Below are 27771 nucleotides of genomic sequence, written 5' to 3' on the forward strand. Positions count from 1 at the left end.
GATTCATGTTACGTTACCAGGCACATAAGGAAGACCAGGCCTGTCTTTGGGAAGCAGAGCTTATGGGGATGGCAGATGTTTACAGAGCTAACCAGTTTTGTTGTTGTTGATTGAAATTCAATGTTGGGTTTCCCGAGGCGTCTTCTCTTCCAGCACTTTTCACAGTTCCCCTAATATAGCTAACCAGAATTAAGTGAGATCTTCGCACATTTGAGAAGTGTAAGCAAAGGTGCTGCCTTAGGCCTTTTTTTACTTGAAAAGTGGAAACGAGGAAATAGTTTTCAATTTGTGGAATGACTTCAAACAAAGCATTTCTACTTTTATTCATTGTATGTATTATAATCTAAGATTTAGTTCAAAAAAGCAGCTTTGTTGCTTAGAAAGAAAGCAACCACAGAAGTAGCTGCCCTTTTAGACTTTTCCTTGATACCTGCGTTCTGTGAGAGATTTAGTGATAGGGTTATACATACAGTTTGATGCTTTCTGTGAGACTTGCTTCTTGTAGGATAGCTGTGTCTCTCCACATTCCATCTTCCCTTAAAGCTGCCCGAGGGACCTTCTTTATCTTACTAAGCTCTAGGTTTAGTGCACTTGGCTTTCAGAGACCCTTACAAACATGGTGGGGAATGAGCTTTCCCAGCGGTCACCACCCACGCGTGCTCTTCTTCCACACTGCGCTTGGAGCCAGAACAAGGCCCAGAGCCTCATGCGGGCAGAGGGGCCGTTTACATGAGAAGGCAACTGGTGAACCTTATACCCAATAGCAACTCCAGGGTTTTGAGACTAAATAAAATAAGGTACTTAGAGCAGAGGCCACAGGGGCATGTAGTAAAATGGTCAGCGAAGACTGTCCTGTCGCACAGAAAGGAAGCATGTGCCAGATGATTTGAACAAGACATTCTCCTCCTCTTCAGGGGCTTAAAATCCATTGGTGGACTTAGTCTGTGCTACACACCGGCTTTGACAAAATCACAGTGTTGCAGCACTTGTTTCTCGCACAGATTCTGAACCTGACCCCAGGACAAGTTAATGATGCCTCCCACAGGGGCTCTTGCTTGTGTGGGGGACAGGGACCGAGCACTCTCTTCTGAAGCTGGATGCTCTTGTGACCCAAGTCACTGGGGACATGGATACTTACAGAGTACAGCCAGGTCAACCCAGAACAGGCCTCTGTGCGTGCTGAGTTAGGCTGAGCTTTGGAGGGTTTAGGGATCATGCAGCAGGAATTATACACAATATGGTTTATTGAGTTACTTTGGAAATAATACCTCCAAATAACATGTAAATCCAAAACGTACATAAAATGACAAAAATATTTTTAAGATCAGTTGTAATTCTGCCCCACCCACTCATCCACCCAAACCAAGAGTGTTTTCAGCTAGAATTAAGTTACAATCCATACCAAATCATGTTAAGGCAGATGATCAATCTGTGGCTATAATTGTAACGGTAACTATTCCTAAGAAAATAATCTTTTCTTGGAGTTGAGCGTTTTTCCCAGTTGTTTGGTCAGCTGGCCCAGAAGGGGCAGTCCTGGCGGTGGTGGGCTGGCTTGCCTGTCCTGTCACTGCTCATTCTGCTGGCTCTCTGTGAATGAAGTTGACACAGAACCCTGGCCTTTGTTGACGTCACTGATGCACACCCATTGCCCGTCAACTGATTCCTTCCACAGGGTCACCTGCAAATCAACACGCACAGACTGTCACAGGTCTGCCACCGATCCCCTTCACTGTTCTCATCTCACTGGTTCCCTATCAAGACCAACCACTGCTCAGGATTGTCAGTGAAACAAAACACTTATCTTGTGGCATGGAAGTAAAGGAATACATTTTCACAAAGATTTAAAAAAAAGGAGTGTGTGTAATAGTTGCTGATGGCTGTGAAGGACAATGATGTAAACAATGGATGACGTTTTAACCGAGTTGCAATAGCTGTCCTGAGATGATGCAAGCAGTACAGAACAATGACCCTCAAAGTCTGTTCCCCAGATCAGAGCATCTCTACCACCTGGGAGTTTTTAAGATCTGCAAATTCTCTGGTCCCAGGTCAGATCTCTTGATTCAGACATTGGAGGTAGAATGTCAATCCATGTTTTAACAAATTCACATATAAGGAATCCTTAGTAAGACTGACATCTGATTTTTCATTAGAAACCATATAGGCAGAAAGCAGTGGGAAGACAGAAATGCTGGATGAAAAAAATTAAAACTAATATCTGGTAAAGGTATCCTTCAAAAATGAGGGAGAAAATAAGGCAAAAAGCTGAGGAAGTTCGATACCACTTAGACCTGCTGTACAAAAAAATACTAAAATATTGAAAGGATACTAGACAGTAACTCAGCTGTACACACAAAAAAAGGCCTCTGGTATAGATATGCAATCTAAATGCCATTTTTTTATTGCAGCTTAAAATTCAAATGTATAAAAAACATATATACACAGTGGAAATGAGAAGTGATTCAAACTAGATCACTTTAAAAGATCATCTAAACAAAAAGGCAGGCAATAATGGAGGAAAGGAAAGACAAAAAGCAATTAGCAAAATGGTAGAAGTTGTACCTTATTAATAATTATCTTAAATGTAAATGGGTAAAAAAGAATGACCCAATTATATGCTGTTTATAAGAGACCTGCTGCATGGACAAAAAATATTCCATGCAAACAGTAACCAAAAGGGAAATGGGGTGGTTATACTAATATCAGACAAAGTAGACTTTAAATCAATTGTTACAGGAGACCAAGAAGATATAAACATATAAGAGCTACTACATAAAAGTCGTAGAAGATAACAGAGACAAATCTTCATGACTTAAGAGTTGTTAACGGATTCTTAGATATGATACCAAAAGCAGAAGCAACAAAAGAAACAAATTCAACCTCGTCAAAATTAAAAACTTGTGCCTCACAAGGACATTATCAAGAAAGGGAAGATACCTACAGATGGGAGAAAATAGATACAAACCATGTATAAAGTAAGTGCTTAGTTTCTAGAATACATAAAGAACTTGAATAGACATTTTTCCACAAATGGCCAATAAACATATGAAAAGATGCTCAGCATTAGCCACAGGGAATGCAAATCAGATACCACTTCATATCAACAAGAATGGCTGTTTAAAAAAACTAGAAAATAACATGTGCTGGAGAAACTGGAACTCCAATTTATATTATATCAATCAATGTATATGACGCAGCCATTGTGGAAAACAATGGGGCAGTTCCTTAAAAAGTTAAATGTAGAATTACCATAATGACCTGGACATATATACAACAAAATAATATTCAGCTGTGAGAATGAAACTTTGAGACACATGGCAACATGGAAGAACTATGGAACAGTAAGGACAAATAATGCACCCGTCACTTAGAAGTGTAGAAACAGCAAACATATGGAGACAAAGTAGATTAGAGCTCATGAGGGAATATAGAGAGGGGAGGAATATATGTTTAATTTTATTTACAAACACTCCATATCCACCAAACTGCCTAAAGCTTTGTACATGTACTTCTTTGATAAAAAATAAAAATAACTCCTGCTTTAGGGATACTTTTTCCACTAAGCATGTACTGTGCACAATGTTCTGAAAATAGGCCTTCTAGCTAGGGGTGCTATGGAAATAGCAATGTAGTTGAACTTGTGGAATACAACTTTATAAAGAAAAGTGTAAGGAGCATAAAAGCATAGTGAAAGCAGATCCCAAACTGGGAAATGTGCAGCAAGGCACTTGATTACTGCCTTGTAGAAATTACTATAGAGCTTCTTGAGGCAAGTCCAGGTCCCTTGGCCTGTCCTGGATGCCATCAAAATTAGATTCTAAGGATCTAGTCCTGATCTCTACTAGACAGGTTTGATCAGCAGTCCACTGAAGGCCATTCTAGTTCCAAAATCCTGTGGCTTTCATGGTCTGTTAGGTTTTTCTGTGAATACTGGAGATGAAAGGGACATAGGCCGGAATAAACTCTGGCTGGAGAAAGGAGGAAATGCCATCTCCCCAACAAGTCAGAGGACCCAGAACTTCATCGGTTAGGTTCCAAGGGGAATGTTGGTTTCTCAAGTATATTTGCTCTTCAAAAGTCACTTGGTTAGGGTTCTCCAGCCCTCACTGCTTTCTTTCTATCCTCCGGTGTGTTGGGTCTTTGTTTCACTGTTTTCCAGAGGCCACTCTGGCTCTACGTCCTACCTTTCCTTGGGGTGGCTCATAGCACAGCACTAAGAGGTACACAGCAAGAACGAATAAGTCATGACATGTACTGATTTTTAATAGTGGCTTGGACCAAAAACCCCATGTACCTCCTTTATGGGTCCTTTTCCTTATATGCTTCTTTATTTGGCAGAGCTTATTGAGAACCACCATGAAGATGAGGTGCCTATAGGTTAGAGAGATGGATTAGGGCAGTGACTCTGTCACCTAAGAGCTTTGTGACCTCTATGCAAGTCCAATGGCCTCATTTGCTGTAAAAGGGGACATATTACCTCTCTTGCAGTTGTGAGATTTAATGCTCTAATCAAGAGACATGCTCAAAATGCACTCATTAAAGTTCCTTCCAAGCCTGAGATTAGATGGAAATGTCAACTGTGCTCTCTAGTGGGCAAAGTAAAAACCATCAGGGCCCTATCCACGATGTCACTGGAAATGGGGTGTACCTTATTGTCTCCACCGGAGACAGCCAGGATGTTGGCTGTAATAGACCAGCTTACATGCCACACGACATCATTGAATTTATGCAGGAGTTTGGGGGACCATGTATTGCTTGAGGCATCATCACAGGTCCAGATGAACACACGGCCATCCTAGGAAGAGAGAGGCGAGTCAGAAGATGGGAGGCAGGGAGGCTGCGTCTGTGATGGCTTCCCCATCCGGAGCCACAGTGGACCTTTCTGTAGGAGTAGGATGGGAGTAAGAGGAAAGAAAGTCTATACTTTCTCAACTGGAGTTGTATGACGGCTGTCAAAATCAAGCTCAGAGAATGAAAAAGGACAAACTAAAAACAAGTCGCACAAAAATCCCCCTCAAATTTAGAATGGGAAGTTAAGGCTTAGCATGTACATGGTTCCTATTTGGAATGATGGAATTGTTTTAGTAATGGATGGTGGTGATGGTAGCACAACATTGTGAATGCAACACACAGCGCTGACATACAGATCTGGATATGATTAAAAGAAGTGTGAGATTATATATATGGTAACAGAATTAAAAAAAAAAATCTTTGGAACTACACTACACAGTGAACCTGAAGTTAAACTACAGATTTTAGTAGTACAATTATAAAAATGTGCTATCATCAATTGTAATGAAAGTTTCCACACCAATGCAAGGTGTCGGTGGTGGGTGGTATGGAGGAAACCTGTATTTTATGCATAATTTGTTCTATAAACCCACAACTTTTCTGATAAAGGGAAAAAATATCTATCATTGGGAAAAACAAACCAAAAAACCCCACAAATACCCTTCAAATTTAAGCCAGACAACTGACTTAACTGACATAAGAGACCTGGCTAAACTCTCATCTGGCTAGAGGGCGTACATAATTGAAGGCTTCTCCTTGCTTTCACTCTGGTGATCTGTTGGGGCACCTGTGGCTGGGTAGGTGAGTCTGCAGTCCTAGAAATCCCAGCTCCCCTGGTCCTTGCTTGGGAACATTCAGAATTGTACCTGAGCATTTCCATTCCCCACTTTAGGGTGAGGTGGGGAAACTGATCCTGAATTTGGTCTCCCTCTTGGGACTGGTTCCACTGTACTCACTTCATCTCAGTGGAGACAAGCCATTTGTGGCTACTGACCAAGACTTTACCACATGACGAGGTGACTCCATGTGTTTCGACTCTGCACTGATCCAAAGGTGCCTACTGCTCTCTTTCCTTACCTTCTAAGAGGGCTGCTCCACAGCGACGGGACTCACTGAAAATTAAACACAGAACTTTCATGCGTCTAAGCTGACCTGGGAACAGCTGGCAATGGTGCTGGTGGGCAGACCAATGGAGGGGGCCCAGGCCACGTCGCGAACCCAGTCACTGTGAGCTTCCAGCTTCTGCTCCTCCTTCCACTGGCCATCTTCCTCCTCCCTAAGAGGAAACCAGAGGGGGAATTCAGCAAGTAGGAGCTCCAGCTGCCACTCCCACCCCCCCACCCCTCCATTCCTCTCCCACCTCTCCCATAGGTTCCACGGGCCCAGAAGCGATTTCATTCAACGAGCCTGTAGAATTTTATTCAGTTTACCCAAGTACTAAGAAAATCTCCAAGTAATGCTGTTATTCCACAGCCAGAAAGTCAGCCCCAGGTTGGGAACTGGGTGATTAGTATATAAGGTTGTCCTCTAACCGACTGAAAACAGTACTTTACTGCTAGAGGGAAAAAGAAAGGTGACACTGTTTCCTGTGAACTGTGGTTAAGTTCTGTTAGGCAGGGGAGGGTGTAAGAAGTACCTCCCTTGAGAAGTCCACATAACCCCACTTACTTCCACAGCCTGATGAGATTGTCGCAGCCCCCTGATGCAAACTTCTTGATGTAGTTGGGTTTCTGCCCCGAGGGCTGGTCTATGAGGCTTCCAGGTACAACAGCAGGGGCCCAGCTGACGGCATTGCAGCCAATCTGTAAGGAGGAGACGTAACTTTGCCCTCTGGCCCTGCAATACAACACTGCTTCTGCAGACCAAGGCTTCTAGTCACTTCCTCTTCAATTCTCAGGACTGGGTTGTGTAGGACACAGATTTAATGAACCAAGGATTAGACAACTATTTATTCCTCTAAATTCCTAATTGTGTGTGTGTGTTACAGCAGTATGTGTTTAAAGCAGGGATCACTCTCAGGAATTTAGGATACAGAATATACTTTTTCAAACACATGAAAGAAGGGCACATTGGTGCCTACCTTTTAAAAACCCTATTGTAAGTAAAATAGATTCAGACAACCACACACACAAAACAAGGCTTAAGGAATCCTCTGAGGCAGCCTTGAACCACACCAGATCCAGAACCCTGCTCCCTGCCCGCCCTGTCCTGTGTTCCCCCCTAACCACAGGTCCTCTGTCCCCCTGGAGACCACAAGCCTGCCTTCTAATCTTTTCCCTGTGTGTGTTTTATCACCCAATTATGCATCCTCAGACACACTGGCACATCCCCCATTTAAAAATACTATGTTTTATTACATTTTGTAATCTATGGATTCCCTCTCCAACTTTTTTTCCCCCTTCCAATTTTTCTGCTGAACTGGAGTCATCTGACTGTCGTCTCTCAGTCTGGATTTTGCTGATAAAACATAGTTCAACACGCTCCTCTGAATTCCTGAAAATTGTCAGGACTACAGGAGGAGCTGTGTCCTTTCATCAGGAGCACATGATGTGTCTTTCTATGATATGAGCAGCTGTCAGTGCTTTATGATTTTAATTCACTGGGGCTTGCAAAATGGTTATACTGTAATTCTGTCTTCTAAAATTTATTATACAGATTACTCAAGATGGGACAACTGTACTCATTAACCATTTGGCTAACCCCAGGGTATAAGACATATAAAAAAGGCAGAATAAACGTTTGACCCTTTCTGAAACTGGATCCCTATCATTGTCTAAAGACGACTAGTTCTTTCTCTTTAAATATCATTATGAAGTCATGATTCTAAGCATTATTTGATGGGTTTCAATTCATTGTAATTTTCAGTTTTGACACTCAAACTGCCCGTCTTTGGTAGTCTGAGCTTGTTCAAGTCGACTCCTTTTGACAAAACCCTGGTATGTGAAAGTAATTCTTTGATCATTGCTTTCCTATCTGGTATGACAAGATATTCTAGGTACAGCTTGTATATCTCCTGCTTCAGACCTGGGGTCAGCCATTTCTCCAAGAAGTTCTGATCTCTGTTAGAGAGAAAAAGTATTTCAAGACTATAATCTGAGTGCAGGGGATACTCACTGCCACATTATTTACTGACACAGCAGTTTCAGAATAATGATGCTAATACTACCACTAATGATTACTAAAATCATTAACTATTTTTTTGCAAATACTCTCCCCATCTCCCTCCATTATTTTTAGTATTTTAATGATGCCTAGATTTGAACCTTTTCACACCCTTAAAACTGTGAGCCAATAAATGTCCCTTGTTTAGGCCAACCCACTGCAAGGTATTTGCTTGAGCAGCCAAGGAAACTAAAAGGGTCAAGATGACAGAGTGAGATGCTCCAGGACTTTGTCCCCCACAGGAACTTTAAGCAACAAACAAGACCTGACAGAACCATTATTCTCAAAACTCCAGAAAAACAGATAAAGGATTGCAGTATTAGGGTGAGTGCTGAATCAAGAAAAAGAACTTAAAAAATGGTAGGATCTCTTCGTCAACAAGTAGTGCTGGGAAAACTGGATGTCTGCATACAAAACACACCATATACAAAAATTAACTCAAAATGGATCAAAGACCTAAATGTAAGAACTAAAATTATAAAAGTCTGGTAGGCCGAGTCTCTTGTGGACCCCAGAAAAATCCTATTCTTCAAGCTAATCCATTCCTGTGCATGTAAGCCTATTGTGGGTGGGACCTTCTGATTAAATTACTCTAGTTCATAAAAGCTAAGGAAGCTCAAGGACCACCAGCACTGGAATGTTACAGACTTGGGGAAAAACCATTGCCTTGCCAATGCCTCTATTTTAGACTTCTCCTAGCCTCAAAACCACTGTTCATTACTATTGCATAAAAAACTACTGAGACTCATGGCAGGGAAGATGGCATTGGAGTAGCTCAGGCAGGGTATAGTTTTCTTAAAAAATTGGGGAGAGAGTGTAGAAGTCATCAGAGGGAGCTACTTTGGGGACCTGTAAACCAGAAGAGAGCTGCACACATCATCCAGGAGGGACTGGGGACAGAGAGATGAAGAGGCCAAAAGGAAAACTGAGTTGCTGGCCCCTGGGCTGGGACCGCCACCCATCTCCCTGCCCTGGAGGTAAAGAGCCTTGGTAAAACCTGTGGCTAAGCAGCCAAAGGAGAGGAGGGGAAAGGACACAGTCCTCCCTGGGAAGAGGGCGAGAGTGGCTTCTCTTCAGCATAACTGGTTTTGAATCATGAGCTCAGAAAATCCCTTCAGTTGAAACTGAAGGATTCATCCCCGTGGAAAGATCTGCCAAAGAGTACCATCTGCTGGCCAGCTGGGGAAATGAAGGAAGACAAGGCTTGCCTCTCCTGTTTCTATCCCAGCACTGTAGATCTAGTCCATGCCTGCCCCTGTTTTGGTAACATAAACAGGATAATCTTTAAGTTAAAAAAAAAAAAAAAAAAAAAAAGAAATTGAACTCAAAATCAAAGAACAACAGTGACATAAAACCACTAGGAAACAGAGAAATTGACTGTTAGAGTAAAGTCAATCAGATGCCTAGATACCAACAATAAATTACAAGCCATAAGTAAGAATCCAGATGAAACACAGGATTTAAGACATCTAATTAATGATCACACAAATCTCCTTAGTCAACTTAAGGAGTTGAAGGAAAATATGACTAAAGAGATAAAGGATATTAAACTGACACTGTATGAGCATAAAGAACAATGTGGAAGCCTACAAAGAAAAGTAACAAATTTTTGGAATGAAAGACACAAGGGATGGGATTAAAATTACATTAGAGGCATATAACAGCAGATCTGAATTACGTGAAGACAGAATTAGTGAACTGGAAGACAGAACATCTGAACTTGAAAAGACTGAAGAACAGAAAGAGAAAAGAATGAAGAAACTTGAACATGGTTTCAAGGAATTGAATGACAGTGTAAAATCCACAAATGTACACATTATAGGTGTCCCAGAAAGAAAAGAGAATGGAAAAGGGGCAGAAAGAATATCTGAGGAAATAATAACCCAAAATTTCCCAAACCTTATGACAGACATGAACATCAATATTCAAGGACAATGTACCCCCAACAGAATAAATCCAAACTGACTTACTCTGAGACATCTACTATTCAGAATGTCAAATGACAAAGATAAAGAGAAAATTCTGTGAGCAGCAAGGGAGAAACAAGCCATCACATACAAGAGACACCCAGTAAAACTTAGTGCAGATTTCGCTTCAGAAACCATGCAGGCAAGAAGGCAGTGGTGTGCTACAATTAGGATATGAAAGAGAAAAACTGCCAGCCAAGAATTCTTTATCCAGCAAAATTGTCCTTCAAATATGAAAGTGAGTATAAAATATTCACAAACAAACAGAAACTAAGAGAGTTTGCAAAAAAAGAATCCTTTGCAGGAAATATTAAAGGAAGCCTAGAGCCTGAGAAAAAGACAGGAGAGAGAGATCTGGAGGAGAGCACAGAAGAAAGAATAGCAGGAAGGGTAACCAAAAGAGTAAAAAGACGAAAATATGATATGATATATGAAAACCAAAGAAGAAAATGGTATAAGTAAGTAATGCATTTCCAGTAGTATCATTGAATGTGAATGGACTAAACTCCCCAATCAAAAGATATAGGTTGACGGAATGGATAAAAAAACATGAACCATCCATATGCTGCTTACAAGAGACTCACCATAGACACAAGGATACAAACCAGGTGAAAGTGAAAGGCTAGAAAATGCTACTCCATGCAAACAGTAACCAAAAAAAGAGTAGGGGTAGCTAAACTAATAGTAGATAAAACAGACTTTAAATGCAAAAAGAATTTTAAGACATACAGAAGATCATTATAAATTAATAGAAGGGACAACCCACCAGGAAGATTTAACAGTCATAAAATCTACATACTCAAAAGAAGGTCCCAAAATACATGAGGCAAACTCTGACAAAACTGAAGGGAGAAATAGGGATCTCTACGATAATCACTGGAAACTTCAATACACAACTCATGTCATTAGATAGAACAACTAGACAGAAGATCAATAAGGAAACAGAATTTGAGCAATATGATAAATGGGTTAGACCTAACAGACATGAAGCAGTTTGATATTGTTTATGAATTCCAAAAATAGATATTGGATTATATTTGTAAATTTGTCTGTCCCTCCGGGTGTATCAGATTATACTAGATTAAGAGGTTTCACTTTTACTTGATCAGAGTAAGGCTTTGATTGCGCCACATCAGTAGGATGTTGCATCCCTGCCCCCTTGGTGGGCGGGGACTCAGAGAAACTGCACCACAGAGAAGGGAGTTTGGAGTTTTAATGTTGGAGCCTGGGAATTAAGCTTACAGAGAAGCAGAGAGAAGGCTCAATTAGACATGGCAGAGGTCCTGGGAAGACAGACAAGTCATTTACCTGATAGTCTACAGCTGGCCCAGAGAGAGGCAAGCCCCAGGAAGAGAGGAACCCAGGAAGCCTGAATCCTCACCGACATCGGCAACCATCTTGCTCCAACATGTGGCAATGGGCTTTGGGGAGGGAAGTTATAACTTACGCTTTATGGCCTGGGAACTCTAAGCTTCTACCCCAAATAAATACCCTTTATAAAAGCCAACAGATTTCTGGTATTTTGCACCTGCACCCCTTTGGATAATACAAGACATAGCAGAACCCTGCAACCAAACTCAGTGGGTTATACATTCTTCTCAAATGCCCATGGCTCTTTCTCCAGGATAGAGCACGTGTTGGGGTACAATGCAGTGCTCAGTAAATATAAAAAGACTGAAATTATACAAAGAACCTTCTCAGATCATAATGGAATGAAACTGGAAATCAGTAATAGGAAAGAGGTAAATTTGCAAATGTGTGGAGGCTAAACGACACAGTCCTAAATAATCAGTGGGTCAAGAAGAAATTCCAGGGAAGAGGACTTGGCTCAATGGACAGAGCATCTACCTACCACATGGGAGGTCTCCAGTTCAAACTCAGGACCTCCTTGACCCGTGTGGAGCTGGCCCACGCGCAGTGCTGATGCGCACAAGGAGTGCCCTGCCACGCAGGGGTGTCCCCCGTGTAGGGGAGCCCACACACAAGGAGTGCAGCCCATAAGGAGAGCTGCTCAGCGTGAAAGAAAGTCCAGCCTGCCCAGGAGTGGCGCCGCACACACAGAGAGCTGACACAGCAAGATGATGCAACAATAAGAGACACTGATTCCCATGCCGCTGACAAGAATAGAAGCGGACACAGAAGAACACACAGTGAATGGATACAGAGAGCAGACAATTGGGGGAAGGGGGGGAAGGGGAGAGAGAGAGAGAAAAAAAGAAATTCCATGTGAAATCAGTAAATATACTGAGACAAATGAAAACAACAATGCAACTTATCAAAATTTATGGGATACAGGGAACAACCAGCAAGATGGTGGCAGAGTAAGGAGCTCCATGAGTAAGATCCTGCTACAGAGAAGTTAGCAATCACCCAGAGCTATCTAAAGCACCTGTTTGGGGGCTCCAGGAGACCAGAAGAGCATCCTGCAACATCCTTGAAAGAATGCAGGAGACTGCCCATCTGCATAGAAGACTTTTAAGTAGAGCACTCCAAAGCCATGGAGGCCGGTGCCCATCCTCCAGGGGCAGCACAAGTCACCTCGGAGCTGTTCCATGCCTGGAATTGGAAGCTCTATTCCCCCAAAATGGGAGAGGAAGAGATGGTTGGGTACCAACCTCAGCTACTGATTAGTAAATTTGGCAGGCCAAAGTATAATACTAAGAACAGCTAACGTTTCAACCTGTCCAACTCAAAAAGAGGCCAGCAGCTGCAATTTTAACTCCACCACAGGCATGATGGGAAGTGGGGCTGACTGAAAATCACAGTGCTGGTAGGGAACGGCTTCTTTCTATCCAGATCGGATTGCAGCTCTAGCCTAAGCCCCAGCCCCACCTCTGGCAGGGCAAAGGTTGGTGGGACTTGTGCCAGCCTCTCCGGGAAAAGTCAGGCTATGCCAGGTAGGCTGGTGATCATCCTACTCAGGCTGCACAAGCCACTTCTGGACCTATTCTGTGGCTGGAGTTGGAAATTCCATTTCCCAAAAATGGGAGAGTTGGCCACCGAGTTCAGCTACTGATTACTGAATTCATCTGGCTAAAGTAAATTCCTAAGAACAGCTAAAGTTTGAACCTGTCCAAGCTGGAAAGAGGCTAGTAGCTGCCATTTTGACTCAACCCCCAGCATGAAGGGAAGCTGGGCTGATTGAAAGGGACTGGTTTCTTTCTACCCAGATTGTACTGCAGCCCTAGCCTAGGCATGAGCCCCATCTCTGGCAGGGAGGAAGCTGGCAGGACCTGCACCAGCCTCTCCAGATAACTGCAGGTATGTTTGGCTGGCACAGCCTGAAGAGTCAGAAGTCTACCGGAGCAAATGCCGACAGACTGCTGCCCACACCTGCAGCTGCATCCTTGTCTGCAAGGGAGGAAGGGCCATGAAGCTTCATTGGTCTCTCTGGGCAACTACAGTCTAGGCCTGCACAAGTTGGCTTATTACACATGGCTGTGGTTCTGTCCCTACCTCTGGCAAAGGAGAAAGTTGGGAGAATCTTCATTGATCCCTTAGGGTAATGTGGGCAGCTTTAGCCTCCATAGCAACAACTACATCCTTTGCTCCTATTACACAATCAGCAAGGGAGAAAGGACAAAAAAGCCCTAAACTAAGGAGAGAAACTGTACCTGGAATAAATACATCTAGTAAGCCAGATGCCAAGATACCAAATAAATTTACAATCCATATCAATAAACAGAAAAATATGGCTCAGTTAAAGGAAAAAGGTAAGCCTCTACATGACAACCAATCACAGATGTTCAAACAAATTTCCTTAATAAATTCAATGAGATGGCTAAAGAGATTAAGGATATTAAGAAGATACTGGTTGAGCACAAAGAAGAATTTGACAATATACCTAGATAAGTAGCAGATCTCATGGGAATGAAAGGCACAATAAATGAAATTAAAAACATACTGGAATCATGTAACAGCAAATTTGAGAAGGCAGAAGAGAAAGGATTGGTGAGCTTGAAGAAATGGCCTCTGTAAGTGAACACACAAAAGAACATGAAGAATGGACAAAACTGAACAAGGTCTCAGGGAACTAAATTGACAGCAAGAGACATGCAAACATACTTGTCAAAGGTGTCCCAGAGGGAGAAGAGAAGGGAAAAGGGGCAGAAGGAGTATTTGAAGAAATAATGGTAGAAAATTTCCCAACCCTGTTGAAGGACATAGATATCCATGTCCAAGAAGCAGAATATACTCCCATCTGAATAAATCTGAATAGACCAACTCCTAAACACATGCTAAGCAGAATGTCAAATGCCAAAGACAAACAAGGAATTCTGAAAGCAGCAAGAGAAAAGCAATGCATAACATATTGGGGATACCCAATAAGACTAAGTGCCAATTTCTCATTGGAAACCATGGAGGCAAGAAGACAGTGGTATGATATATTAAAGACACTGTAAGAGAAAAACTTCCAGCCAAGAATACTGTATCTGGGACTGACTTTCAAAAATGAGGTTGAGTTTAGAATATTCACAGGTAAACAAATAGAGAGTTTGTAACCAAGAGACTGGCTTTGCAGGAAATACTAAAGGGTGTGCTACACTCTGAAAAGACAGGAGAGAGAGAGAGAGACTTGGAAGACAGTCTAGAAATGAAAAACTGCCTTTACAGTACATTGAATGTTAATATATTAAACTCCCCAATCAGAAAACATAGACTGGTGGAATGGATAAGAAAATATGAGCCACCTATATGCTGTCTGCAGGAGACTCACCTTAGACACAATGATACCAATAACTGAAAGTGAAAGGCTGGAGAAAGATTTTCCAAGAATGCAATAAACAAACAAACAAACAAACAAACAAACAAACAAAAAAGCCGGAGTTGCTATCCTTGCATCAGATGAAATAGACTTTAAAAGACACTAGAATGTGCAAGCTGAGAAGGAAGTCAGGAAAAAAAATTTCCATTTACAACAGTGACTAGAAGAATCAGATATTTAAGAATAAACTTAACCAATGATCCAAAGCACTTGTATTCAGAAAACTATAACACACAGATGAAAGAAATTTAAAAAGATCTGAATAATTGGAAGAACATTCCATGCTCATGGATTGGAAGACTAAATATCATTAAGATGTCAATTCTACCCAAATTGATAGAGAAATTCAATGCCATCCCAATAAAAATTCCACCAACATTTTTTATATAATTATTAAATTTATTTGTAGGAGTAAGGGGTCCCAAATAGCCAGAAACATCTTAGAAAGGAAAAGCGAAGGTGGAGGACTCTCACTTCTGGACTTTAAATCATATTACCTAGCTACAGTGGTAAAAAACAGCATGGAACTGGCATAAAGACAGGCACATATACCAATGGAACCCAGCTGATGGTTCAGGAACAGACCCTCACATCTATGGTCAAATTATTTTTTGACAAGCCTGTCAAACCCACCCAGCTCAGGCAGAACAGTCCATTCTATAAATGGTGCTGAGAGAACTGGATATCCATAGCCAAAAGAAAGAAGGAGGACCCTTAGCTCATACTTTATGCAGAAATTAACTCAAATGGATCAAAAACCTAAGTATAAAAGCAAGAACCATGGAGCTTCTAGAAGAAAATGTAGGAAAATATCATCAAGACCTGGTGGTAGGTGGTGGATTCTTAAAGGAGATAAGAGGAGGACTGAGATGGCTACTGATGCTTAATGTTTGTAGAAGTTTTAATTAACTTTACTGTGTAAGTGTGTAAATGTATAGAGTTGTTGGTAATACAATGTAGTGAGTAATAGCTGGTTTATAAGTGGGAATGTGGCTGGAAAGGGTAGTCTAAGGATGTAAATGTCAACTTAGAGAAAGCTTGAGAATAATCTAGGGACCGAATAACACAGTGAACCCAGAGGTGGATGAGAACTGTGGTTGACGGTACAGATGCAGGAGTGTCCTTTGTGAGCTAGAGCAGATGTACATCACTATTGCAGGGTTGTGGCAATGCGCAGAAGCGTGGGAAAAATACAACTTATTGGCTGTGGTTAACAGCAATACTGTAACACTAATGCATCTATGCCAAAGCTGTACTGTGCGGATATGGAAATAGTGTGCCAGTGTACGCTAAGGACCATGGTTAGTGGTAATAGTCTGTTGAAGATATCGCATAATCTGTAACAAATGTTCTACCACCATTTGGTATGTTGATAGAGGGGTATTGTATCATAATTCTGCACATGTGCATGACTGTTTTCTAAATTCACAACTTCTGTAATAAAAATATCTTTTAATAATAAGGTGGACTGAGGGAAAAATATACCAAATATAAGATATGGAATATAGTTAGTAATAAGATTTTGACGATATTCTTTCATAATCTGTAACAACAGTCTCACAACCATGCAAGGTGTTTGTGGTGGGTGGATGTATGGAACCCCTGTATGATGTGATGCCTGTTTGCTTTGTAAGTTTGCAAACTTTTACTATACACTTCTTGTTTATATATGTTCATGTATAAACGATATAAACAAAGAAAGTAAGGTGGGTTGGGTGAAAAATACACCAAATGTAAGACTAAAAAAATAATAAAGCTTACAGTTACAAAGCGAAAAAACAAAAACAAAAAACCCCCACAAAACTTATGGGATACAGCAAAGGCAATTGAGAGGGAAATTTACAGCCCTCGATGCCTATACTGAAAAAGAAGAGTGAAACTCAAAAGATTTAACTAAATGACTGGAGAAACTAGAAAAGAACAGCAAACCAATCCCACACCAAACAGAAGGAAAGAAATAATGAAGATTAGAACAGAATAAATGAAATTGAGAACAAAAAAACTATAGAGAAAATCAACAAAACCAAAAAAGCTGTTTCTTTGAGAAGATCAATAAAATTGACAAACCCCTAGCTAGACTAATAAAGAAAAAAGAGGGAGAAGATGCAAATAAATACAATCAGAAATGAAAGGAAAGAATTTACACTGACCCCAAAGAAATAAAAAGGAGAAAGATATTGTGAGAAACTGTATGCCAACAAACTAGACATTCTAGATTTAATGGACAAATTCCTAGAAATGCACAACCTACAATGATGCTGAAAGAAACACAAAAACTTAACAAAACAATCACAGTTAAAGAGATCGAATCTATCATCTAAAATCTCCCAACAAAGAAAAGTCCAGGACCAGATGGCTTCAGGGGGGAATTCTACCAAGAATTTCAGAAAGAATTAACACCAGTACTGTTTGAACTCTTTCAAAAAATTGAACTGGAGGGAAAATTACCCAACACATTTTATGAAGCCAACATCACTCCAATACCAAAGCCAGATAAAGATGCTACAGGAAAAGAAAATTACAGACCAATCTCTCTAATGAACATAGATGGAAAAATTCTCAACAAAATACTTGCATATCACAATCAAGTGGGATTTATTCTTGGTATGCAAGGCTGGTTCAACATAAGAAAGTCAATCAACATAATACACCACATTAACAAATTGAAGGAAAAAAAACCCACATGATCATCTCAATTGATACAGAAAAAGCATTCAATGAAATCCAGCATCCTTTCTTGATAAAAGCAATTCAAAAGATAGGAATAGAAAGAAAATTCCTCAACATAATGAAAAAACCCACAGTCAAAATCATACTCAATGGGGAAGGTTGAAAGCTTTACCTCTAAGACCAGGAATAAGACAAAGATGCCCAATTTCATCACTGTTTTTCAACATTGTATTAGAAGTTCTAGCTAGAGAGATTAGACAAGAAAAATTTTTTTAAAGGTATCCAATAGGAAAAGAGAAGTAAAACTCACTATTTGCAGATGACATGATCCTATATTTAGAAAATTCTGAAATGTCTATGACAAAGCTACTTGTACTAATAAATGATTTCAGAAAACTGGAGGATACAAGGTCAACATGCAAAAATCAATGTTTTCGTACAATGGTACTGAATAACCTAAGTAGGAAATCAGGGGGAAAATTCCATTTACAATAGCTACAAAAGACTCAAATACCTAGGAATCAATTTAACCAAAGATATGCAGGACCTATATGTAGAAAACTACAAAACAATGCTAAAAGAACTCAGTGAAGACATAAACAAATGCAAAGACATTCCGTGTTTCTGGATTGGAAGACTAAATATGAAGATGTCAATCCTACAAAAACTAATTTATAGATTCAATGGAATACAAATCAAAATTCCAACAGCCTACTTTACAGAAATAGAAAAGGCAATTACCAAATTCATTTGGAAGGGAGAGTGCACCCGAATATCAAAAGCATTCTAAAAAGGAACAGGAATTTCACTGCCTGGCCTTGAAACATATTACAAAACTACAGTGGTGAAAACAGAATGGTAGGGAAGTGGACGTGCCCAGTGGTTAGGGTGTCCGTCTACCACATGGGAGGTCCGTGGTTCAAACCCCGGGTCTCTTTGACCCATGTAGAGCTGGCCCACGTGCAGCGCCGATGCGCGCAAGGAGTGCCATGCCACGCAGGGGTGTCCCCGTGTAGGGCAGCCCCATGCGCAAGGAGTGCGCCCCATAAGGAGAGCCGCCCAGTGCGAAAGAAAGTGCAGCCTGCCCAGGAAGGCGCCCCACACATGGAGAGCTGACACAAGATGATGCAACAAAAAGAAACACAGATTCTTGTGCCGCTGACAACAACAGAAGCAGACAAAGAAGAATACGCAGCGAGTAGACACAGAGAACAGACAAGTGGGGCAGGGGTGAGAGAAATAAAATAAATAAATAAATCTTTAAAAAAACAAACAAAAAACCCAGCATGGTAGTTGCATAGAGACAGACACAATGATCAGTGGAATAGAACTGAGAGTCCAGATATAAACTTCTACAGTCAACTGATTTCTGACAAACCTACCAAGTCCATGTTAACAAGACAAAACTCTCTCTTCAACAGATGGTGTTGCGAGAAGTGGGTATCTATAACCAAAAGAATGAAAAAGGATACATATCTCATTCCCTATAGAAGAATCAACTCAAAAGGGATCAAAAACCTAATTATAAGAGCCAGGAATATAATACTACTAGAAGAAAATGTAGGGAAACATCTTAAAAACCTTGTGGTAGGTGGTGGTTTCTTGGACCTTACCCCAAAGCATACACAACAAAAGAAAAAATAGATAAATGGGACCTCCTCAAAATTAATTACTTTTGTATCGCACAGGACTTTTTCAAAAGGGTGAAAAGGTAGCCAAAAGCAATGGGAGAAAATACTTGGAACTTGCATGTCCAATAAGTGTTTAATACCCATGATATACAAAGAGATGGTACAACTCAACAATAAAAAGACAAACAACCCAATTAAAAAATGGGCAAAAGATTTGAATAGACATTTGTCCAAAGAAGAAATACAAATGGCAAAAAACATTAAAAAAAATGCTTAACATCACTAACGATTAGGAGAATACAAATCAAAACAAAAAGACATAGAACCACAAATGTTAAGAGAAGATGTGGAGAGAGAGAAACGCTTATTTATTCACTGTTGATGGGAATGCAGAATGGTACAACCACCGTGGAGGACTGTTTGGCAGTTTCTAAAGAAGTTGAATATAGAGTTGCATGTGACCCTGCAATACCACTACTGGGTATATACCCAGAAGAACAGAGCAGTGGCACAAAGAGACATTTGCACACCAATGCTCACAGTGGCATTATTCACAATTGCCAAAAGCTGGAAACAACTCAGGTGTCCATCAACCTATGAATGGATAAAAAACTGTTGTGTATTCACATGATGGAATATTATGCAGCTCTAAGAAGAAATGAAGTTGTAAAGCATATGACAATATGGATGAACCTGGAAAACATTGAGTGAAGCAAGCCAGACAGAAAAGGACAAATACTGTATGACAGTGTTACTATAAACTAAATGTAGTGTATAACACAGTGTATGATTCCATTTATATAAAATGAGTATAAATCAATTTATAAAGATGAAATTTGAATAGTGGTTATGTAGGGCTGGGGAAGGCATACTAAGGGCAGTGGAATTTTTCTTTTTGGAGCAATGAAATAATTCTAAAATTTATTGTGATGATGAATGCACAACATTGTCAATATACTGGGAGCCACTGATTACACACTTTGGATGGATTGTATGGTACATGACTATATCTCAATAAAACTGTTTAATAAATAAAAACAACGCAAAACAAAACAATGTAAGGTGGTGGTAGTGATGTGCTCTATGGGAATCCCGTATGGTATGCGTGAATGTTTTAATCCACAACTTCTAAGAAAAAAAAAGGGCAAAGACTTGAATAGACATTTCTGCAAAGAAAATATACAACTGGATAAAAGCACATGACAAGATTTCCCATTTGGGAAATGCAAACCAAAACCACAATGAAATACTTTATACTTCATACACACTAGTACACTAACAAAAAAACCAGAAAATAAGTATGTGCAAGGTTGTGGAGAAGTAGAAACCCTTGAACATTGTTGGTGGGGATGTAAAATGGTACAGCCGCTGTGGAAAACATTTTGGTGACTCTTTAGAAAGTTAAAGAATTACCATGTGATCCGTCAATCCCATTTCTACATATACATCCAAAAAGAACTGAACGCAGGGACTCTGAAATGTATGTGCACACTGTGTTCAAAGCGGCATTATTCACAACTGCCAAAAGGGAGAAGCTACCCACGTGTCCCTCAATGAAAGAATGGATAAGTAAAATGGCATATATCCATAAATGGAATATTATTCAGCCATAAAAAGGAGAGAAGTTCTGATATATGCCACAACACAGATGAACCTTGAAGACATCATATCGAGAGTCATACTGAAATTGGACACAAAAAGACAACATTTTATGATCTCACTTGTATGAAATAATTAAAAGATACAAACACATAGAGCCAGAAATTAGACTACAAGGGTCAGGGTGGGGAATGGGGAGTTAATGCTTAATTGGTGCTGGTTTCTCTTGGGGTTAACAGAAAGGTTTTGGTCCTGGATGGTGGTAATGGTAGCACACCATTATGAATACAGTTAACAGCACTGAATTGTATACTTGAAAGTGATTACAATGGGAAATTTTATATTGTATAAATGTTATAAGGAAAAAAACCACAAAAACCTAGAGAACTGTATGACACAAAGAGTGAACTCTAATAAAAATTATGAACTATAGTTAATATAATAGTATCATTAACATTGCTTCATCAGTGGGACATGACTCCTGAGAATGGGCTTCCCTGGCACTGAGGGACTGCTACTGAGTACTAACAGTGCAACTGGTAGGAAAAAAGACCTTGGCCAAAAGGGGGAAAAAGTAAAGGCAAATGAGTTAACATGGTTAAGAGACCTCAAACTTGAGCCGGGAGGTCATTCCAGAGGTAATGCTTACTATGCATGTCTCAGCAGGATCTCACTAACAGCCAAAGTAGATAGTACCCCAAATAGCAGGGCTCCTGAGGGCTCTGGAAACATCCAGACACTAAAGTCAGGGCAGATAGCTCAGGAGTTTGGCCCCTTGTCAGTGGGCCTTACTTTGGAATTTATGTTCTCCAGTGTGACAGAGTTAAGACTCCATAGTGGTTTCCCTATTTGAATTAGTACTGTAGTTGGCAGGTGTATGTCCGAGAGACTTAAATCTTTGGGCTGTCCATGTGCCAGCTGAGCCCTGAATCTCAGTGGAGTTGCAACACCTACTCTTCAGTTCATTGGACTCAACCAAGACAACTAACAAGGAACCAAGAGTGTCTATAACTACAAGCAAGAGAGTCCCACCCACCCACCATATGGGAGCGAAGCCCCCGCCCCTTATTAAAGGTAGAATAGGCATCACCATCTCAGAATCCTCTCAATTGGGGAATGAACTATGGACTAAAGTAGACTTACTAGTATTCTACTATAGATTTATTGTGATTCTAGCAATGGAAGAAATATCATTGATGTGGAGGAAGTGGCCACTGGAGGTTCTAAGGGTAGAGGGAAAAACAGGCATTTTTGGGACTTGGGAATCATCCTGAATGACATTACAACAACAGATAAACACCATTATACATCTTGCCATAACCTACAGAATGGAGTGGGAGAGTGTGCAAACTACAATGTAAACTATAATGCATGCTTAGTGGCAATGCTCCACAATGTGTTTATTAATTGCAATGAATGTATCACATGAATGAAAGAGGTTGTTCCTGTGGTAAAATGTGGGAGGTGTGGGGAGCAGGGGGAGCAGGGCATATGGGAATCCCCTATATATTCTCTGTAACAGTTATGCAATCTAAGCATCTTTAAAAATTTTTTTAAATGAAAAGAAAAAAATATTGCTTCATCAATTTTAACAAAGGTAACACCCTAAGGCAAACTGTTAATAGGGAAAACTGAGTGTGGAGGCAAGGGCAGAAGGTATATGAGAATGCTATACATTCTGCATGATTTTTCTGTAAATCTAAAATAGCTCTAATAAAAACAAAAAAACAAAAGTAGGATCTTATGGCACCTTGTGGGCCCTCCCCCATCTACTAACTGGCTTGGGAGGGTCAGCCCATGCTCCCAGTGCAGGTCCCTGAAACTGGTTCCGGAGGGGAGGGGCGTAGAATAAGCTTTGTGTACACACTAGGGTGCATGCACAGCAGTGTTAATCTGTCTGGTGGCAGCATGAAAGACTCAATCAGGACACGTGTTACAGGCTTGCCGTCCCAGAATTTGCACAATGTGTAGAGGCAGTTCACTGGCAGAGGCTGCAGAACAGTCAAACTGCAGCTGTGAGACAAAGGATTGATAGCTGTGGGACACACTCCTGCGAATGTGAAGAAATCCTGTTTCTTAGGGAAATAAGGACATCTGTATCCATTTGTATCAGTTTGCCAAAGGGCTGCTGGTGTTGGGGCATCTTCTTGGGTCAGGAGAGGGACCCCACCCATGTGTGTAGAAAGAGTGAATTTGCCCTCATTTTTGAAGAGGCAGTTCTCCAGCTCATTGTTCAGGGAAAGGATGGCCACTCCAGGCTACAGAGAGGGTGAAGCACATTGCCTGGTGGAAGGAGAGAGTTAGGCTGTCACCCCACTGTTCTGAGGGGTGCCAGAGATCAGGGAGAATGTTGTCACCACTCCATTGTATTAAGGAGGCTGAGATGTCCCCCAGAGACTGGGGAAAGTATGGCTGTTGCCCCATTGTTCTTGGAGGGTGAGGTTTAAGCTCAGCTGGCACTCAGATGCTTGATGAGGGCAGAACTGAGAAGATGACCATTGGGCAAGCCCTTGGAAAGGATGTACTCCCATGAGGCCCCAGAGAGAAGATATCATTCTAGAGATGATGCTCACACTTTGAAATCTAATGGAGTATGCCTTGCAGGTTTTTGGAACTGTGTGAGACCCATGATGCCGTTTTCATCCAGTTTTTCCTTATGGTAATTGTACTGGTCAGCCAAAAGGGGTGCTGATGCAAAGTACCAGAAATCTGTTGGCTTTAATAAAGGGTATTTATTTGGGGTAAAAGCTTAAGTTACAAGGCCCTAAAGAGTCCATCTCAAAGTTACTTCCTCACCAAACTCTCTTGTCATGTATTGAAGCACAAGATGGGGGTGAAGTCTGTGAGGGCTCAGCCTTCCTTTCCTCTTCAGGTTCCATGTACCCAGCTTCTTCCAATCTCAGTTGTAGGCTGGAGGGTTCGTTTCTTTCCGGGCTCAGCCGTGCTGGTCTCCTTCACAAGGTCAGCTGTAGATTATCAGACTCATCTCTCTACAGTGTCTATGGAGCTGTCTCTCTTCCATTGTGTTCACTGTGTATCTAGTTCTGTGTTCTTGATTGAGTGTCCATTTATATAACCCACCAAGGGGATGGGGACTCAATCCTGCCCGTCCTAATGATGTGATTGAATCAAAGCCCTAATCTTGATTTAATCAAGTAAATGTAAAACCTCTGAATTTAACACAAAGCGTTGCCCAGAGAAACAGACCAGTTTACAAACATAATCAATATCTATTCTTAGAATTCATAATATCAAAACTGCCACAGTAATGCAAATGTTTATCCTGTGACTATCCCTCCTTGTATAATGGAAACAGATGATGTGTTCTTTAAGTTTCACGGGTCTATAGCTGGAGGGAATTCTGCCCCAAGATAAACTGCATGCCTATAACTGACTTTTTTTAAGTTCCCAGGGATTGAATCCAAGATCTCATATATGGGAAGCAGGCACTCAACCACAGAGCTACACCTGCTCCCCTATAACTGATTTTTATGAGATTTTATACTTAGCATTGCTATTGAAATGACTTAAGGTTTTTGAAATACTGTGATGTAATGAATGTATTTTGTATATGGAAAAAACATGTCTTTTTGGGATCAGAGGGTAGTGTGGGACAGTTTGAAGCTCTTTTATGAATACCAAAAGGAATAAGATTATGTTTTCAAAATAATCCATTTCTGCAGGTGTAAGACCCTTTTTTTAAAGGTTTATTTCTTCCCCACCCCCTCATTGTTTGCACTTGCTTAAGCCACCTCCACTCCCTGCTCTGATACGTCTCTTCCTTATGCCTCTTGTTGCATCATCTTGTTGCATCAGCTTGCCGTACAGCCCATTGTGTCAGCCCGCTGTCCTGCTTGTCTTCTTTTGGAGGCGCCGGGAACCAAACCCGGGATCTCCCAGTTGATAGGCAGGAGCTCAAATGTTTGAGCCACATCCACTTCCCAAGACCCTTTTGACTGGGCATCAGTGAGGCATGACTCAGGTTAAGTCTCCACCCTCTTGCTGGTTCTGAGATAAACATAGACACACACAGAGAAAAAGGGAGCTGCCATATTTGATCCTGCCATGTGAAAGAGAGGACTGCAGGAAAACGGAGAAGCCCGGAGAGGCTGAGAGAGAGAATTTACCCAGTCTAGAACAAGCAGAGCCCAGAGGCACAGAAAGAGGCTCCCAATGGGCTGGGCCCACAGAGCTGCTCAAGGTTGAGCAGACACCACATGGCAGGACACTAGTATCAACAGTTACTAACTTTGGTGAGAAAGCATCTCTGAAGGTGCCTAGATCTGGACATTTCAAGGCCTCAAAACTGTAAGCTTTTACCCCAAGTAAAATTACCATTATAAAAGCCAACCCATTTCTGGTACTTTGCATCAGCAGCCCTGTGGCAATCAAGACTAAAATGTAAATGGGGAATTCCAAAAGGCGCCATGCACACGCCGAAGGTAAGACGTGCGCATTGCATTAGTGTTCTCTAAACTCATTATCAGGATGGCTAAACTCTAAAGGAGAGCACGTACCCCAATGTGCAGACAGGGAAAGGTGTTTTCTTTTTCAAGATTGTTCATACATTCAAGAAAACCTCGGTCATAACACTATCTGGATATAAACTTAAGCAACAGACATCTCAGTAACTAAATAACTCCAGAGAAAACACATTAAAATATCAAAACACCCAGGTTGCAATAAAAAAATTACAAAACACACTAAGAAACAGAAAACAATAACCCATGGAAAGGAGTATGATAAACATTACAAACTATCAAAAAGGAAGATCAAACCTGGGACATATAAGACAAAGATTTTTTTTAAAGGTCCTAAATATGCCCAAAGTGCTAAAGAAAAACATGGACAAAGAACTAAAGGAAATCAGGAAAATAGATGAACACAAAGAGAATATCAATAAAGAGATAGAAATCATGAAAAGGAACCAGAGCTGAAGACCAAAGTAAGAGAATTTAAAAATTATCTAGTGTAGCAGTTTGATATGGTTATGAATTCCAAAAACAGATATTGGATTATGTTTGTAATCTGGACTATACCTGGGAGTGATGAAGTTATGATCAGGGCTTTGATTGGGCTACCAAGGGGACGCACAGATAAAAGGGAGAGAGTTGAGGGTTCTTGATGTTGGAGTTTGATGCCGAAGCTGGAGCCCCAGGGAGAGAGACAGAGCTGTTTGCCTGATAATCTACAGCTGACCTTGTGGAGAGAGGCAAAGCCTAGAGAGCCTCATAGTCTACAGCTGACCTTGTGGAGGAAACAGAGGAGATGAGCCCAGAAGAACCCAGGAAGCCTGAACTCTGGCAGACGCTGGCAGCCATCTTGCTCCAACAAGTGAAAATAGACTTTGGTGAGGAAAGTAACTTATGCTTATGGCCTGGTATCTGTAAACTCCTACCCCAAATAAATACCCTTTATAAAAACCAACCAATTTCTGGTATTTTGCATCAGCACCCTTTTGGCTGACTAATACACCTAGAGAGGGTTTGACTGCAAATTGGAGCTGGCAGAAGGATAAATCAGTGAACTTCAATGTAAGACAAGTGAAATCATTCAGTCTAAAGAGCAGAAAAAAAGAGGAATGAAGAAAATGTGAACACAGCCTAAGAGAGCTGTGGGATGCCATCAAGTATACCAAAATAAGCAATGTAGGAACCCCAGAAGGAGAAGCAAAGAAGGGCCAGAGAGAATATTCTCAAGAATAATAGTGGAAAACTTCCCAAATTTAATAAAAGACATGAACATACACAACCAAGAAGATCAATGAATTTGAAACAGGATAAACACAATAGTCTCAGATTGATATATAATATAATCAAACTGTTCAATGCCAAAGATAGAGAACTCTAAAAGACTCAAGAGGGAAATCATGGCATGTACAAGGGGGTTTCAATAAGACTGTAAGTGCCAACTACTCATCAGAAACTATGGACCTAAGTAGGCAGTGTGATGAAATATTTAAAGAGCTGAAAGGAAACAACTGACAACCAAAAATTTTATATCTGGTGAAACTATCTTTCAAAAATGAGGGACATTCCCATATAAAAGCTGAAGGAGTACATCACCACTAGACCTGCCCTACAAGCAATGCTACAAGAGATCTTCAGACTGAAAGGATAGGACATTAGACAGTAGATGAAAGCAGAATAAAGGAACAAAGATCCTGGTAAAGGTAATCATATGCATAATTATAAATGCCAATATTATTATATTGTATTTTTTGGCATATAACTCCACTTTTATCTGTGGGAGGTGTATGATGACTGATTCAATCTCTTTACTTGAAATTGGTCTGTTGAGAACTATCTCTTCTAGAATCAGTGTAGGTTTTATTTCCAGGAATTTGTCCACTTCATCTAGGTTGTCTAATTTATTGGCATACAGTTTTTCACAGTATCCTCTTTCAATCCTTTTTATTTCTATGGTCAGTAATAATGTTCCCTCCTCATTTCTGATTTTATTTATTTGCATCTTCTCTTTTTTTGTCAGTCTAGCTAAGAGTTTGTCAATTTTATTGATCTTTCCAAAGAATCAACTTTTGGTTTTGATAATGCTCTATATTGTTTTTTTCTTTATTCTCAAATTCATTTATTTCTGCTCTAATCTTCATTATTTCATTCCTTCTGCTTGCTTTGGGATTAGTTTGTTATTTTTCTAGTTCTTCCAGGTATGCAATCAGGTCTTTGATTTTAGCTTTTTCTTCTTTTAAGATGTAGGCCTGTAGGGCTACAAATTACCCTCTTAGCACAGCTTTTGCTGCACCCCATAAATTTTGATCTGTTTCTGTGACAATATGAATTTTGTGAATTCCAGAAAATGATTGTCTTAAACTAAACCATTTTTGTGGTGTGGGACCCTTTGATTACATTAAATTCAGTTAAGAGGCCTTTGATTAGCTTACTTGATAAGATTGCTTTAGGGCTTTTGATTAGAAGTCAGTGAGGCATGAGCCAGCTTTGGTCTCTGCCCTCTTGGTGGGTCTAATATAAGTGGAGACACAGAAAGACAGAGAGACAGAAAGGAAGCTGCCATTTTTGACCCTGCAATTTGAGAGGACTGGAGGATCACTGGCAGCCAACGCTGAAACACAAAGCCCCAAGAGGGGAGGCCCATGGAAGAGCTTAAGGCTGAATAGAGAAGCTTTATACCTGGTTGCCCACAGGTGAGCTCCAGGAGATGGAAGATTCTG

The 27771-nt window shown here is 40.7% G+C and overlaps 1 protein-coding gene across 2 annotated transcripts in view; it reads right to left on the reverse strand.

Moving 5' to 3' along the window:
* Positions 1–1226: 1226 nt before the first annotated feature.
* The window catches only part of SEC13 (SEC13 homolog, nuclear pore and COPII coat complex component), a 53716-nt gene continuing 27171 nt past the window's right edge, over positions 1227–27771 (reverse strand). For both annotated transcript variants that reach the window (XM_004452696.5, XM_071212224.1), the window contains exons 6-9: positions 6457–6590; positions 5941–6064; positions 4646–4792; positions 1227–1678 (exon numbers count right to left, since the gene is read on the reverse strand). In XM_004452696.5, coding sequence (XP_004452753.1) covers positions 1565–1678; positions 4646–4792; positions 5941–6064; positions 6457–6590 — 519 coding nt within the window. In that variant the 3' untranslated portion in view covers positions 1227–1564. The remainder of the gene's footprint in view (positions 1679–4645; positions 4793–5940; positions 6065–6456; positions 6591–27771) is intronic.

This window comes from Dasypus novemcinctus, chromosome 26 (genome assembly GCF_030445035.2).
Source record: "Dasypus novemcinctus isolate mDasNov1 chromosome 26, mDasNov1.1.hap2, whole genome shotgun sequence".
In the NCBI taxonomy this organism is placed as follows: domain Eukaryota; kingdom Metazoa; phylum Chordata; class Mammalia; order Cingulata; family Dasypodidae; genus Dasypus; species Dasypus novemcinctus.